This window comes from Cucurbita pepo, chromosome 19 (assembly GCF_057944985.1).
Source record: "Cucurbita pepo subsp. pepo isolate OVF chromosome 19, ASM5794498v1, whole genome shotgun sequence".
In the NCBI taxonomy this organism is placed as follows: Eukaryota; Viridiplantae; Streptophyta; class Magnoliopsida; order Cucurbitales; family Cucurbitaceae; genus Cucurbita; species Cucurbita pepo.
This window is the reverse complement of record NC_141816.1, coordinates 8724946-8739042: the sequence shown is the minus strand read 5'-3', so window position 1 is coordinate 8739042 and position 14097 is coordinate 8724946. Positions and strand designations below refer to the sequence as shown.

The 14097-nt window shown below is 38.5% G+C and overlaps 2 protein-coding genes and 1 non-coding gene across 4 annotated transcripts; 1 reads left to right on the top strand and 2 right to left on the bottom strand.

Moving 5' to 3' along the window:
* Positions 1-368: 368 nt before the first annotated feature.
* LOC111781976 (DNA glycosylase/AP lyase ROS1) lies at positions 369-9220 on the bottom strand. Its single transcript, XM_023662728.2, has 20 exons — positions 9072-9220; positions 8588-8874; positions 6666-8198; positions 6159-6554; positions 5975-6065; positions 4535-5897; positions 4381-4460; positions 4168-4252; positions 3997-4088; positions 3838-3906; positions 3734-3770; positions 3570-3652; positions 2570-3025; positions 2370-2406; positions 2211-2274; positions 1953-2092; positions 1816-1881; positions 1607-1721; positions 1489-1527; positions 369-694 (listed from the first exon to the last, which is right to left on the bottom strand). Exons 2-20 carry the CDS (start codon positions 8829-8831, stop codon positions 570-572), a joined length of 5115 nt encoding a protein of 1704 aa, XP_023518496.2. The 5' UTR covers positions 8832-8874; positions 9072-9220; the 3' UTR covers positions 369-569.
* A 1594-nt stretch (positions 9221-10814) lies between these two features.
* Positions 10815-13744, bottom strand: LOC111781637 (splicing factor U2af small subunit B). Of its 2 annotated transcripts, none has more exons than XM_023662326.2 (6): positions 13468-13744; positions 13280-13366; positions 13117-13198; positions 12382-12508; positions 11839-12285; positions 10815-11723 (listed from the first exon to the last, which is right to left on the bottom strand). In XM_023662326.2, the coding sequence occupies exons 1-5, from the start codon at positions 13702-13704 to the stop codon at positions 11883-11885; spliced, it is 936 nt and encodes a 311-aa protein (XP_023518094.1). In that variant the 5' UTR covers positions 13705-13744; the 3' UTR covers positions 10815-11723; positions 11839-11882. The 2 variants fall into 2 exon arrangements, with proteins under 2 accessions (XP_023518094.1, XP_023518096.1); XM_023662328.2 differs by having other exon boundaries at positions 10815-11037.
* Positions 13745-13833: 89 nt separating this feature from the next.
* On the top strand, positions 13834-13916 carry TRNAL-UAA (transfer RNA leucine (anticodon UAA)). The gene has a single exon. It is a non-coding gene; the product is annotated as a tRNA-Leu (tRNA).
* Positions 13917-14097: the final 181 nt, after the last annotated feature.

Sequence of the window (14097 nt, the reverse complement as noted above, 5' to 3'; positions counted from 1 at the left end):
AACAAAGACGTTGGGACTTGAAGAAGGTGGATTGAGGGGTCCCAATAACAACGTTGGACCCCTAAAGGGGATGGATTGTGAAATCCCACGTTGGTTAGAGAGGAGAACGAAACATTCTTTATAAGGGTGTGGAAACCTCTCCTTAACAGACGCGTTTTTAAAAATTTTGAGGAAAAACACGAAAGAGAAAGCTCAAATAGAACAATATCCACTCTAATAAAAAGTAGTAGTTTTCTTTTACGTATGATCATTAGTCTCTTTTCCATTATTTCATTGAAATGATTCTTTTCCTTTTAAACTAAAAAACTCCATTGATATATATTCAATAAAATGTTTTAACTCGAGCGAGCATTTGTGTCATTTGTAGGAGCTCCCGAACCGTCTCGGTTTCTTTTTATGGTTTAGCAGTCTCATAACTCGAGCTTCACGTTACTAATACATACACTAAATTAATACAAAATACAACATGATTAGATCTTACCATTTCACTATTGACTGGCATATGATGAAAGACACTCCTAGTTTATGGGATATGGTTATTGACACATTTACACCACTTTGTCTGCTAATCATCTGGCTTGCCCGTCTTTACCACCTTTGATTTTAGTCAACTTGCTAGCTGGAAAATGCAATCTAGCTATCAGAGGACGAGGTGCTCGTGTTTTCTGATCGAAACCTCTAACACAAACGTAACCTGCAAATCGTTGTCACCCACTTGTGAGAAACACAGAATGTGATATCCTCTTCTGTATAGCTCGAAAAAGCTCGGAGTGTCTTGAGGTTAAGCTAATGAGTTTAGACACATGGTGTCGGGATCGAGTTGTGGAAAGTTTCTATAAGGATGCTTCTCATAGTTCTATCTTTTGAGCCACAGTTCATTTAGTGCACATGATTCTGGCTTCCATGAGAATTACAGAATGTGATATCTATCCTCTGTATTGCTAGAAAGAGTCTTGAGAATGGTGAAAATCTTTTTGCAGTTCAAATGAACGGTTGATCCCCTTACTATCAAATCCTACATGGTTGGGGAGGAGATCGAAACACCCTTTATAAGGGTATGGACATCGATTGGAGAAGGGAACGAGTGTCAGGGCCCCGAAGGGAGGTGGATTGTGAAATCCCACATTGGTCGGGGAGGAGAACGAAACACCCTTTATAAGAGTGTAGAAACCTCTCCCTAACAGACGCGTTTTAAAAACCTTGAAGGGAAGCCCGAAAGGAAAAACCCAAAGAGGACAATATCTACTAGCGGTGGACTTGGGCGGATTCAAAGGCTCGATCCAACGAAGTTTAGAGAGAGGGATAAACTTTTGGCAGAATTTTTTGGCCTCTTAGGCCATTTCCAAGGGACTTGGTTCTCGAGGTGAGTTCAACATAATTCAATGGTCTCATGGAGAATTCGACTGAGATGGACGAGCACGAAGATAATTATAATAGCTAATCGACTCATTTAGCCTCGTAAATAATTTTAAACAGCCAAAGATTTACCTTTCCAGAAGCAACCTTGAATCTCTTCTGTTGATAAACCTAATACATGAAAAGTGCACACCCAAGTGTTACTAAAAGAAACATGGTAAAAGAAACCATTACCCTTCACAATACATACCCTTGAATATAGTCGGTATCGAGGTTCCGAAGTACACTGTCCGCCTTGAGAGCTTCCATAACCAATTCCTAGGAACGTCTATTGGGTTAAGGCTAGAATCGTGATCAGCAAATACCTGCATAAGAATGATTCCACCGTTACTTCGGCTTCACGTTGCAATACTTAAAACTTGGTGTGAAATGGTAAGCCATGTTAGAATTCCATAGTACCTCATTCACTTGAAAGTAAGTTCCGTTTAGCGGAAAGCTTCCTCTCATTGCGGTTCGACACGGGATCTGTATCTATAACTGGTTAGCTTAGATATCGTATGGGGATAATTACGTATATTAGCTGCCCCTATCCTCACCAGAAGTGTTCCTCGAACCACTTCCGAATCAGCTTCTCTGACACTATTGCAAGAGAAACACTCTTTTTCTCCGCACAGTCCACCGCTTTCTTGAGAACGACATTGAGTATGCGGTCGTTCAACAGAATTTGCTGTTTCACCTGATGAAATAACATCAAATTTATCGCATAGAATTGTTTGGCTAAACATAGAGAGCATTAACGAGTTCATAAGTTTGAAGCATGGATCATATGGTCGACGTTAAAATTTCATCGTTACCCGGTGTCCATATAGCAAGAAGGTAGAAGCACGGATCATCTGGTTGACGTTTCTCCAGCTTTAACTTTCATACACGACGAATCAAAACAATTGAACAATATTAAATCAGAGCATGAATGAAGAAACAGTTCAGCTTCTAGATGTATAGGAGTAGCTAACCTTTTCGAGAAGAGGATGAGCGTCTGGAAGTTCGTAACTGCATGATGGTAAAATACAATCACAGCCTGATTCTGGAACTGATAGCAATTCTAGTAAATCTAACAATTTTGACACTACTTTGTTTCTCCTTTTACTCCTTTAACTGATAAGACTTCCTGGTTAAAGATTTAATCTTTTAGAGCTGGGAACTGCGTACTTACACTTGATGCTCCGTTCTCAGTCGACTAATATTCTTAAGCTTCGGCATGGGAATCAATGCTGCTTCTGGACTTAAGACGACGAGCGCCTTCGACATGCTACCTTCCTGAAGTTCCATATTTTCTTGCATGTAATTCTGTACGTTCTTAGTGAATGCTTCAATATTAAGCTTTATTGTAGGAATCTCATCAGGGTCTTCATATAATGTATCCTCGATGTCGTTTTCAGAAATCTGTGGGCATTCTGGCTCCGGTGTAGCTGGTTCTTCGATAATGGGCTCGTTGTTACTTCCTCCAGATTTCACAGTGATTAATTGCTGATTACTTTCAATTGGCTCTGACTCCTGAGTGAGCGTCAACGGTTGTTGATGAACAACTACAGACTGGTTTATATCAGCCTTTATTTCGGCTGCATTAATCAAATTCGCTTCTTCGGGCGCTGGCAGTGCTAGCCTCGCGCTGCATTTATGTCACTCAGTAACTTCAAAAAGTTTATGCATATGAAATGCACTAAACAGTTGAAATATCTCATGAAAGGTTTCGAAAGTGAATACGAATTCGTATGCACTTAATCGAGTATCAAATACAAATTTCAAGATATTAATACAGATTTTAGATAATTGTTTATGTGCATCACAAAGTTTGAAGCCAACAAAGTTTTTATTGTAGGAATGTTTAGAATATAGAATCGGGAAAAATACCCTTTTCGTACTTAAGAACCGAATATAGTTTCCATTTAGTCTCTAGATTTCAAAACGTTGCTTTGTTACCTCTGACATTTGAGTTTAGTTTCAATTTGATCTCAAGGTTTTAAACCGTTACCTTTTTGCCTGCAAGTGTTGAGTTAGAGACCAAATGAAGACTAAACTCCAAATTCAGGGGTAAAAGTGTAACATTTTGAAACCTCGGGACCAAGTCGAGCACACTCGGGAAATGTACAGGAGAAGGGCTCGCTCGTAATAACATATGCAATATGGATGCAGCAGAAGTGAGAAATGCAAACCTAGCAAAAGCACTTGCAAAATGTCTACACTCTCCTCTCATTGGACAAGCATTGCAATTTGGTTTGTTTTTTGTGCAGAAGACCTATACCAGAGTATGCTGCTTAGTTCATCTCCAGTAACACAAACCACATATCAAAAGAACAATTCATTGTAAAATAATTACCTTTCCAAATGTAATCATTTGGTAATGCAGCTCATACCTATGAGACCAGAATATTAAATGTCAGTTGAAAAACCAGTATTGATATCAAAAAGGGAATATCTTACAATGTTCTTTGGTCAAGCTTGCACAGCCGTGGCCAGAGATACTTTTGAATGGACTCAAGAACTGGGTATCTGCAAGGGCACAAAAACATTATTTAATGTTTCAAAGAGCGTACTAATTCTAAGAATTTTAAGATACAAGCTCGCATACTGATTACTGACAGCTCCAAAAGATGCAGTTGCAGTGATTCTGGCAATGGCTGAAGGGGTACCCATCCTAATCTTACAGCTATCCGCCCGACATTAGTATCCACCTGTTGGGGGGAAAGTAAAAATGTGTTGGCATTTACATCTGTCCGAGAAGTAACGGAAAAGCTACTCATTTGAACTTACTGGAAAAGCAAGCTGCTGCAGGGTAAGAAGTCGTACACACTCCACGCTTTTCAATCCCAACCCCCTTACGCTGAGTAAATATTCTCTACACGTTTGTAGTATAAAGCCTAAAGATTTTAGTATATTGCGAACAGTATTTGCAATATGAAAGATATAATGTTTGTGGGTTCGGTTTCTTTCGATCTTAACTGAAAAAGAAACAAATGAGCTTACTTTGCTTGATCGGGTGGAACGTCCCTTAACCACTCGAGATCAATGCTTCCGTGATCTTTCACTAGACGGTTAAGAAAATCCTGCTCAAATTCAGAATAACTTAGATGATGATCCAAGGAATTAGGATTTCATTTTCATAGTTGTTAAAGGGTACCTTAATTCTTTCTGCAAGCCTGTTGTTCATCCCTCGTTCTCTGATGGTGTAAGCGATCTCGTCGATGTCTGCACATCTTACAGCTTCCCAATCCAATGAGTCCATTGTATTTGTAGTTCTCTCTCTCGTTCCACTCGCCTCTGCCAGTTTCCTAAGGTTGTCCCAGTCAACACCAACCCTTTTCTCCCTTTTTACTCGTTCTCTGTTTGGTTTAAGCGTATCAGCTTTTGGATCATCGAAGTTAATACTAAGTGAATGGTCATGCTCATTTTGAACTGGTTCTTCTGTCTTCCCGGTAGCATCTAGAGCGCTATCTACCAAAGAATTTGGCAGAGTTTGATGTATTTCCCGGTTGCCCATTGAATCCTGTGATTCCATATCATGGGGCACTGCAATCAATCTTCCTTCAGACTGGAATATCACATTTTGGTCACTTTGACTGAGATTGCACAATTCTCCGGGGTGTCCTTTAGCTTGAACGTCGTCGGTGTTGAGGATAGTAGTTTGAGATAATGAGTCAAGTGTCTGTGTACGTTCATTAGTATCATATACATCTCTTCTTTTGTAAACATAGGAAAACGGGGCGACTTCTCCGCACATTTCAAAGCATTCAACTTCCGTAACTCCGAAGATCGAAGTTTTCTGCAATAGATTACTTGAATGACTAGGAGATTCTTTTGAGAGACATTTATGACAATCGGCATTGTCGTTTTTTTCTCTTTGATCAACGTTCTTCTCTTCTGACGTACAAGTACCCTCTGACTTATCATCGGATGAGTCGGTACCGCTAGCAATTTTGGAGTCTGACTTCAGCTTATTTGTTTCTATGGTCTGTACGACCTCCACAGATGAATCAGGCCCATTGACACTAATATCTCTTGATGACAGATCCTTTCCACAGTTGCTTTTCAAGCAGGGCATTTTATCTTCAGAAACAGTAGACGTTTTAGATAATATAGCAGCATCTGCAGTCTTCTCTTCTCCCAACGTACGTGCTTCTACTATAGTATTGGTCTCCGTTGTCGTTCTTGTATCTTCCAATTTACCTATATTTTGGCTAACACAAGACACGGTTGAGCACTGGTATTCATGCATAGAGGAAACCCCAGATGTGTTGCTTCTTGAAGATTCACTGCTGATGAAAAAATCTTCTTCATCTTGGCCAGTTCCACACATGGTCATGCAATTCTGTTTATAAATTGGTTGATCTGAAATCTGTTCAACCCATGCTACACTATCTTCTTCTCTGCACAAATTAGCCTGTGGTTCATTGACTACCAAGCTCGTGCGTTCATCAACACTTGACTCGTCGAGGCTTCTAGATTTTAAGGGATAGCGTGCAGCAAGTGACATAAATGCCGAGCTGAAAGGAAGAGGCAGGCAAACAGTCAGACGATATTTAATTATTCTCTTTTCTTGCGTGTGAAAACTATAGTTCACCTTGAAAGATGATCCGAGACATTCTGGGTGAGAAAAACTCCAATCACCGAGTCTAAAACCGACCCCTTCCATTGAGAAAAGCCTCTGTTTCCTGTAAAATTATTGCGTTAATATTAAAGTTTTAAAAATTTTAAAAACTAGTTTCCCTGCAAAAATGCAGATGCTTGGAAGCATATAATTGTACCTTGTATTAGATGCATCTTTGCAATAAATGAGTCCGTTCGTCCAGAAAAAACTCGTCGTTCTTCCTCCCACCATTTGTCCCTATCTTCATCTGATCCATCGACAAGTTCATTATTGGAATTGTCCATCAATAGCTTCCAGACTCTAATCGTCTCTCCATCAAGATCAACTTTGGCATATCGTCTTCGCTTTTTGACAGGATTCAAAGAACCTTCGAACGGTACTATAGAGCCATCTCCTCTATACACGACAAGTGCATTATGCCCTTGGTTCTGCATGTTGTAAGTTACCATTTCATTATGTTCCTCATATAATGATATTTTTCCTTCTCTGTTAATGTCTAAAATCTTCATTTCTTCAACCATGGCATTGGTAAAAAGCTCCAACCAAGACGCCACTGCACCACACTAAAATTTATTACGAACAGTTCTTTCCCTTGAACTCTTGCAAACAAAAGTATCAATAATCGACCTTGATGAAGAACTGGAATTAGTTTTGAGGAACGAACCTGGAGGTAATTGGGAAGTATGGCAGTGACAATATGACGAAAGCTTTGGGTGCTGGTCTGCTCCATGCATATGGGAACGTGAAGTAAGAGGGTGCGGCTTTTGTACTTTCCTCGCTGCTGTTGCGTGCATCTTGTCAACTTGGGCACCTGAGGATGGGTGATGCCTGTGAGAATTCTCAATTCTTTGAAGATCAGTAATCACTGATGGTTGTTTGGGTGAATATATCGACCGCATGTTGCTCTGGTCCGACCATGGGATTAAGCAACTGTGAGGCTGAGGTCTAGGAATCGAGTAGCTGGCATTTGATGTGCACGGATTTTGGCCAGAATGTTGCACCCTGTCAATTTTCTCTTCAGAGAAGTACTCTGCGTGTGGCAGCTGAGACGCATAAATCGAGTTATAAAATTCCTCAATTAAATCAAAACTTCTGACACAATCTTGTCTGATATTGTGACTACATTTTCTCTTCAAACCCCTTGCTTCTTTTCTCTCAGTTGAGACGGTCGTACTACTCCAGAATGAATCTTTTGAACTTGATAACAAATGATTAGTCGAATTGGACTTCCCCGTCCCTCTGTGATTCTTATGGTGATTAACTTTAAGTTTTAACAGTGCTGTGCTATATTCAATTGGAACTTCAACGCTCGATACTTGACTTTCAGGAAGGCATTTGCAGTTTTCTGGTTGGTGATTCATTGAAGGATTTGGGTTACAAGACATCCCAGCTTGTCTGTGGTCGAACACTGCGTCACTTTCTCTCCTTTGCTTCAGCATGGAATGCGGTTGGTAACTTTCAGTAGTTAAAATATGTGCCAGCAATCCCGAAGTGTTGGACGAATACTCGAACAAAGAGTTTTCATCTTTCTGTTTTCCTTCATTGTCAAATTTTAAACTCCTCCTACATGTTTTCCTACTACGTTTCCGCTTTTGCACTTCCGCATCAGTTGCTCCTGTTTTCACCATAGAAGTTTCTGGTGTGTCGACTACACGCTTTCGAGTGTACATCCTTAGACCTGTTGAGTTTTCCTTAGAACCAGTAACTTCTGGGGTGACCGGACTAAGAGTTCCTAGTTCACAAGGACTTTCCAGGGGTTTGTTGACTGCATTCTTTCGGACGTATTTCCTCTTAGTTTTCAAGTTTTCTTGGGAATTGGCTGCTCTCTTGATGGTTGATTTAGACGTTCTTGGCTTGCCTTCTGTAATTACCTTGGGCCTGTGCTTTCTTTTATACTGTTTCAACTTGGCTATTTCATTCCCACTGACGGCGACGTCTTTGTCTGAGCTCTCATTGTACTTAATCGGTGTTAACAATGGAGCACAAGATGAATCCAAGACTAGCTCACAACCTTCCTGCTCGAAGCCATCCTCGTCTGTTCTTATACTGACAGTTCTACAATTTTCTTCCTGGCCCTCCTCTTTTTTTCCTCCTGCTAGTGTGCTTTGAGACTCGACAAACTGTTTGAGCTCCACATTAGCCCCCTTATCCGGTGTCGGGGGTATAAAATGAGGCATGCTCTTACTACAAAGTTCACCTGACACAATTTCGTGATCCAAAAGAACATCAAAATCATGAATGAAGATCAAAAACTATGGTTTAACAAACGAGACCGTGGCACCGTTTCTAGTTCATTTTGCTCTGAAAACCTCAAACAGTAACACAAATATACTGATAACGCACAGAAACAGATTGATGAAACCATAACTGATGATCCTAAAACAAACATATCCGCCTCGCTATGAACATTTTCAACAAGCTCAAGCCATTTCACTCGCACAAATCCTTTCTTATTAGGGCTAAGCTCAATTTCAACGCCATTTTCAGCTATCAAATTCAATGATCATAATGATCGGTAAACTAAAATCTAGAATCGCCCAGCCCTAAATGAAAAATCAATCAAAATCATTTAGCAGGACGACTTACCCTGTGAAACGGACTCCGGTTTATCGGAAGAAGCAGAAATGGAACAAGAACTTGCCTCGTTCCCAATCCATTTCATCTCATTCAAATCCACCACCAAATCAGAAGCATCGGAACATGCAAGTACTTTTCCAGCTTCGATTTCTTCAGTAGATCCATCCGATTTCTGTTGATTTTGTTCCGCATGCAATGGCCTTCGCGAAGGCTTCACCGGAGTCGCAGGAATCCATGGATTTTCTACACTCATAGTTCGAAGCTGTTATCCAAAGCTCTGTTTCCGCATCAAAATCCTACAGAAACGATATCGATTTTAGTAGTGTTGCATGCAATCCTCCTCTTCCATGAAGCTTAAATATTAAACGACTCTCCGAAATAAAATTCAAAATCCAGAAGAGAAAACAAAAAAACTTAAGCTAATTAGCACATTAAAACATGATTATACAAACAAATTCATAATTTAAGCATGATTATTCACAAAAGGAATTACACTATTGGGAAGAACAGTTGATGAATGAGGAGCAGCTTCAAATCCAAAACAGCTGAAGTAGAATGAAGAAAAAAAATGCAGAAAGAAAAAACAACAAAAACAGAGCTTTCAGATTCTGATCGTTTTCTTTCACCACTCGAACAGTTCTTACTTCTTTTCTACTTTCTAGTCCTTGGAAGTTCTTCTGAGTTTTGACCGACAACTTACTCTGCCGGTGAAATACAATAATATAATTTTGATAATAATTCCAATTATTCGTCCTTTTTATTTTATTTTATTTTATTTTATTTTTTTTTATTTTTTTTCGAAATTTGGATAATTGGATAATTGGATTGCACGTTCGTTGTAAAATCATATTTGCATGGGAAAAGGTGTCACCTTTGTACCTTTCCTTCAATTTTATAATTTTAATCTCATTTTCTTTTAAATTTTAAATATTATTTTACTCACAATTTTATTTCATTTCACGCTAATTTCTTTTTATATCCTACTTTTGTAGATTTTTTTTTTTAGAGCTGATCAACAAATAATTAGTACGAATAATTTAAATAATAGAGATAAATACGATAATTAAAAATAAAAAATTCGATAAATACGATAATTAAAAGGTCAAAAATTCAAATTTTTTATTGACCGTTAAACAAACAGATATTATCATGTTGGTAATTGGGGTGGGAGTTGAGTTTTACAAGAGAAAGCTTTTTTGACATCTGGCAGCCCCACATTTGTTGTCATTAATAATGTTTTTTTTTTTTTCAGTCCATAATTAAATTTAGAGAACAAAGATTCCAATCTCAACTTTAAACCTGTTGACTTATGTTTGTTTTGACTATTTTTTTCGATCGAATTGCATAGGTAACAATTTGGATTAAAATAATAGAAATTTGAGAAAAAAATTTAAGATTCTTTATAAGAGTGTGAACACATGCCCGAAAGAAAAAGTCCAAAGAGAACAATATCAGCTCTGGAAAAGAAAAGTCCAAAGAGGACAATATCAGCTAGTGGTTGACTTAGGCTGTTACAGGAAATGCTCGAAAGGAAAAACCCAGTGGTTGACTTAGGCTGTTCCAGGGAAAGCTCGAAAGGAAAAACCCAAAGAGGACAAAATCTGCTATGGGTTTGAACTGTTACAACATATCTACTTAGACTATTACAACATGTCTATCACATATTTTCATCTATCAATTTATCGATGACAAACATGAATCAGTGATATATTAGTGAAGACGCTTATAGTTATATTATTGATAAAAGAATCCTGATCCAAAATAAAAAAAACACTTATCAATTAACATAGTACATTAAACATGAATCAGTGATATATTACGGAAAGTTCGAAAAGGAAAACCCAAAGAGGACAATATCTACTAATGGTTAGTTTGAACTGTTACAACATATCTACTTAAACTATTACAACATGTCTAATGGGACTGTTACAACATGTCTATCGCGTATTTTCATCTATCAATTTATCGACCCTAAACATGAATCAGTGATATCAATTTATCATAAACATGAATCAGTGATATCAATTTATCGATGATGAACATGAAATAGTGATATATTAGTGATAATAAATGTGGTTACATTTATTGATGAAATCTATAATAATCCAGTAATGGCGATCATGTGCCATTGGTATCAGTTATCGCAGTGTATATAGCCACTACAACGGTGGATGATTAAGAATCGGAGACATTCCCAGTCAAAATGAAACATTAGTACTCATCACAACACACAATCAAAAATAACAGCTCCATAGTATTATTATTCATTTCTGAAAACGTCAATACAATATCCGAAATACAACAGAATTCAAAGCAACCTTGAACTTACTTGTTTGTTGATTATGGATTAGTGATCATTTTTCAGCACTACACAAGATTAAAGAAGAAGCTTCCTTCTTCATGTTTCCAACCAAACATCTCACCACATCCTGCAAATCCTCCAGAGATAACAGCCAAACCTGTATTATGAATACCATGGTAAGCTGCCTAAGAAGTATTTGGGCAAGCAGGAAATCCTGAACCTGCAAAACTCGCAACGTATGTAAGAACGATTTTGAAAAATCAATATACAGAACGGGGGTCAATAACATTAAAAGACCGACGATGATCTCTACTTCGGTTTTAAGTATGATGAATATATCTACAAGTTGAAAGTTTAAGTAAAATACTAGTTGGGAACAGCACAACACAGGTCAAATTTTGAGGGATAGAATATGTATTAACCATTATTTCATAGATTAACCTGTTTAAGAAAGTGGTAATCATCAGCAAACATGACTGATCCTAAAGTTTTGGCCTTCCTCTCTAGTCTTTCCTCAAGACCTATGCAGGCTAAGCACTACATGCACACATTCTACTTATGATATCAGGTTTTGTTTTATCCTTTGATTCCCATGAACATGAAGGGCTTGCGACTAAGGTGTATGTGGGTAGAGTTTATAACGAAGGAACGACAAAAAGAACGATGGATAGGGGTAGCTGTGATCGATTTAACAATGGTTTGAAATATACTAGAAGGTTCCTCGACGTTACTCACTAACGACTATTTCTATCCTATTTATTCTTTTCTAAGGCGACCGAGACGAGGTTAACAAAACTGGAAAATTCACATTCAATAACACGTGACAGGGAACCTGTCCTCCACCTGCACAGTGGAAATGGGCAGTGAGCTACTTCTTTTAGAAAATGGGCTGTTTGATAAAGGGGAAAGGATTCTACTATGGCCCCTAAATCGAACCAAGAAAAGGACAGAGACAAACCAGTAATGTCTCTTTCAGGCAAGCAACAGCATCCATCATGTTCTCTAGTACTGCTTAGAAGGATCGAATTCATCTTCATTTTGTACAAGGTCATTGCTTCCACCATCATCCTGATGACCACTCCCATTGTCTGCCTTTTCCCTGTCCCTGTTCCACTGTTCGATCTTAGCCCTTCTTTCAACGCTACTTTCCCTGCCAGGACTTCTATTCCTCCTTCCTCCCGGGCTCCTACTCCGTCCCCCTCTATGCCTAGGGCTACGGCTTCTAGGCCTCCTGCTTCTATCATGGTACCGAGGGTCCTTGTCTCCATCTCTTCTACTAGATCCACGTTCACGACCACCATGTGGACGCTCATCATATCCATGATGTCTATGGGGGCTTTGGCTTTGACTTCGGCTTCTACTACGCCTGCGCCTGTTCCTCCCGAATAAACGCCTTCTCAACTCTCTAAAAACACATGGAAAATTACAACAAAGAGCATATGGATCATTAGGTAACCAATTCCTCTTCAGAAAAACAAGGGGGTCGTGACGACGATATTACCTGCTAATCTTCTTCAGATGCATAAAGTTACAATAGCCACCACGATTACATACATTTTCCTCATATTGCCTACAAGTAGCTTCTCGGAAATCCGTCACCGGAGAGAAGTCAACAATTATGGGTCGCCCTGTTACAAATTTCACAAATAGGACCAAGTAACTACATATCAAGACTTCATGGGTACAAAAGAAAACTAAATAAATAAAAATGAAGAGTACGTAGCAAGCATTGACAAAGTGGATATCTGCAGTCTAAATCTTAAAGACAACGATACAATAACAGAAACCCACGAATATCCCATACTTTATATTTGGGAAAACTCCATCAAACCTCCAAAGTTGCAAGCCAACTTCAGGACATTATTGACATCCAAAAATGAAAATCATGTAATCGAATTGAGCTCTTAAACACATGACTACATTATCAGCATTGAATCGACCAACCACCGATATACATGGTGTTTTAGAAACTATTTTTTTCCTCTAGTAAAAGTTAGACTAGTGATGTGCCAAGAAATATGATAAAAATATATATATAAGAGATAAATCCTTTATTTGAACCAGGAATCCAAACTAAATTTCACTAAATCTACATTAGAATGACTTAAAAAGAACGAATTTGCATTTATCGTCCTGAGGAATGTTCATGACACTAAGCTAATACAAGAGTACTCATATAGCATCCACAGGATTGGTTCCTTCATAAAAGAAATTCAGCAGGAAAAAGACATAAAACCTGCATAGAAACGTCCATTAAGATTATGAAGCGCATTAGCAGCTTGTTCTTCTTCTCTAAACTGAACATAAACATTGCCCACCTGTCGACGGAGTTCAAATCAAACCAGTCAGTAACACAGGACCCAATATAGCTTCAATTTAAAAGATAAATGTAAACACACCATATGGTCAGCCAAATTATCACAAATATTTAAGCTTTCAAGATCTCCGTATTTGCTCAGCTCCTCGAACAGATCTTCGTAAAAGTCCTGCATCCCATACGCGAAAAAGGAAAGGAAAGAAAAGGTTTAAAATCCAAGAAATAAATGTAAAATCAAGGGAAGGGCGAGAATGAAGGGGGAGTAGAAACCTCAAAGTGGTCTTGGACCTTGCGAGGATCAAGGGATTGGCCCTGAGGGTCAACGCCGGGGGTGATCATATCAGGTCTCTGATACATGTTAGAGAGAAGAAGTGTAGGGCTGATGCTGGGCTTAGTGTGAAGCCGGGAGCAGCGATCTCCATGTCGGCAGGCTCCAATCTTGAAGTAGAAGGGGCAGTTAACCCTATCCTTCTCCGTTCCGAAAATTGAAGCCAAGTGTTCCGCCATTTTTCTTTTGCTCGAGACCGGCAGAGTTCTGCTTCTTCCTCTTCTCTCTGATCTGGTTTTAATGATTAGGTTTTTTTAAAAAAAATAATATATTATTAAATAAAAAACAATAATAGCATAAACCAAATGGCAGGTTTGCCCGAGTGGTTAAGGGGGAAGACTTAAGATCTTCTGCACATAAGTGCGCGTGGGTTCGAACCCCACAGCCTGCAAATTTTAATACAATTTTAAACCAATACATACAGAAACCTCTTTTTACAAAATATTGCGTTGGGTTGGATTTGTTTGATTCTATCGATACTGGATTTACATTATTTAAATATCTCTATTTTTTATAAAGTTAAATTACGTTAGTTTACAACTTTAAAAAACATAAATTAAATTTGATGTAAC

Coding starts and splice junctions, on each gene's coding strand:
- LOC111781637 (XM_023662326.2), bottom strand. CDS start 13,704: ATGGCGGAACACTTGGCTTCAATTTTCGGAACGGAGAAGGATAGGGTT. Junction 12,509..13,116: donor TAATGGACGTTTCTATGCAG/GTTTTATGTCTT, acceptor AATTTGTAACAG/GGCGACCCATAATTGTTGAC. Junction 12,286..12,381: donor CATCTGAAGAAGATTAGCAG/GTAATATCGTCG, acceptor ATGTGTTTTTAG/AGAGTTGAGAAGGCGTTTAT.
- LOC111781976 (XM_023662728.2), bottom strand. CDS start 8,831: ATGAGTGTAGAAAATCCATGGATTCCTGCGACTCCGGTGAAGCCTTCG. Junction 6,555..6,665: donor TACTTCCCAATTACCTCCAG/GTTCGTTCCTCA, acceptor AGTGTGGTGCAG/TGGCGTCTTGGTTGGAGCTT. Junction 3,026..3,569: donor TTTGCAAGTGCTTTTGCTAG/GTTTGCATTTCT, acceptor ACATAAATGCAG/CGCGAGGCTAGCACTGCCAG.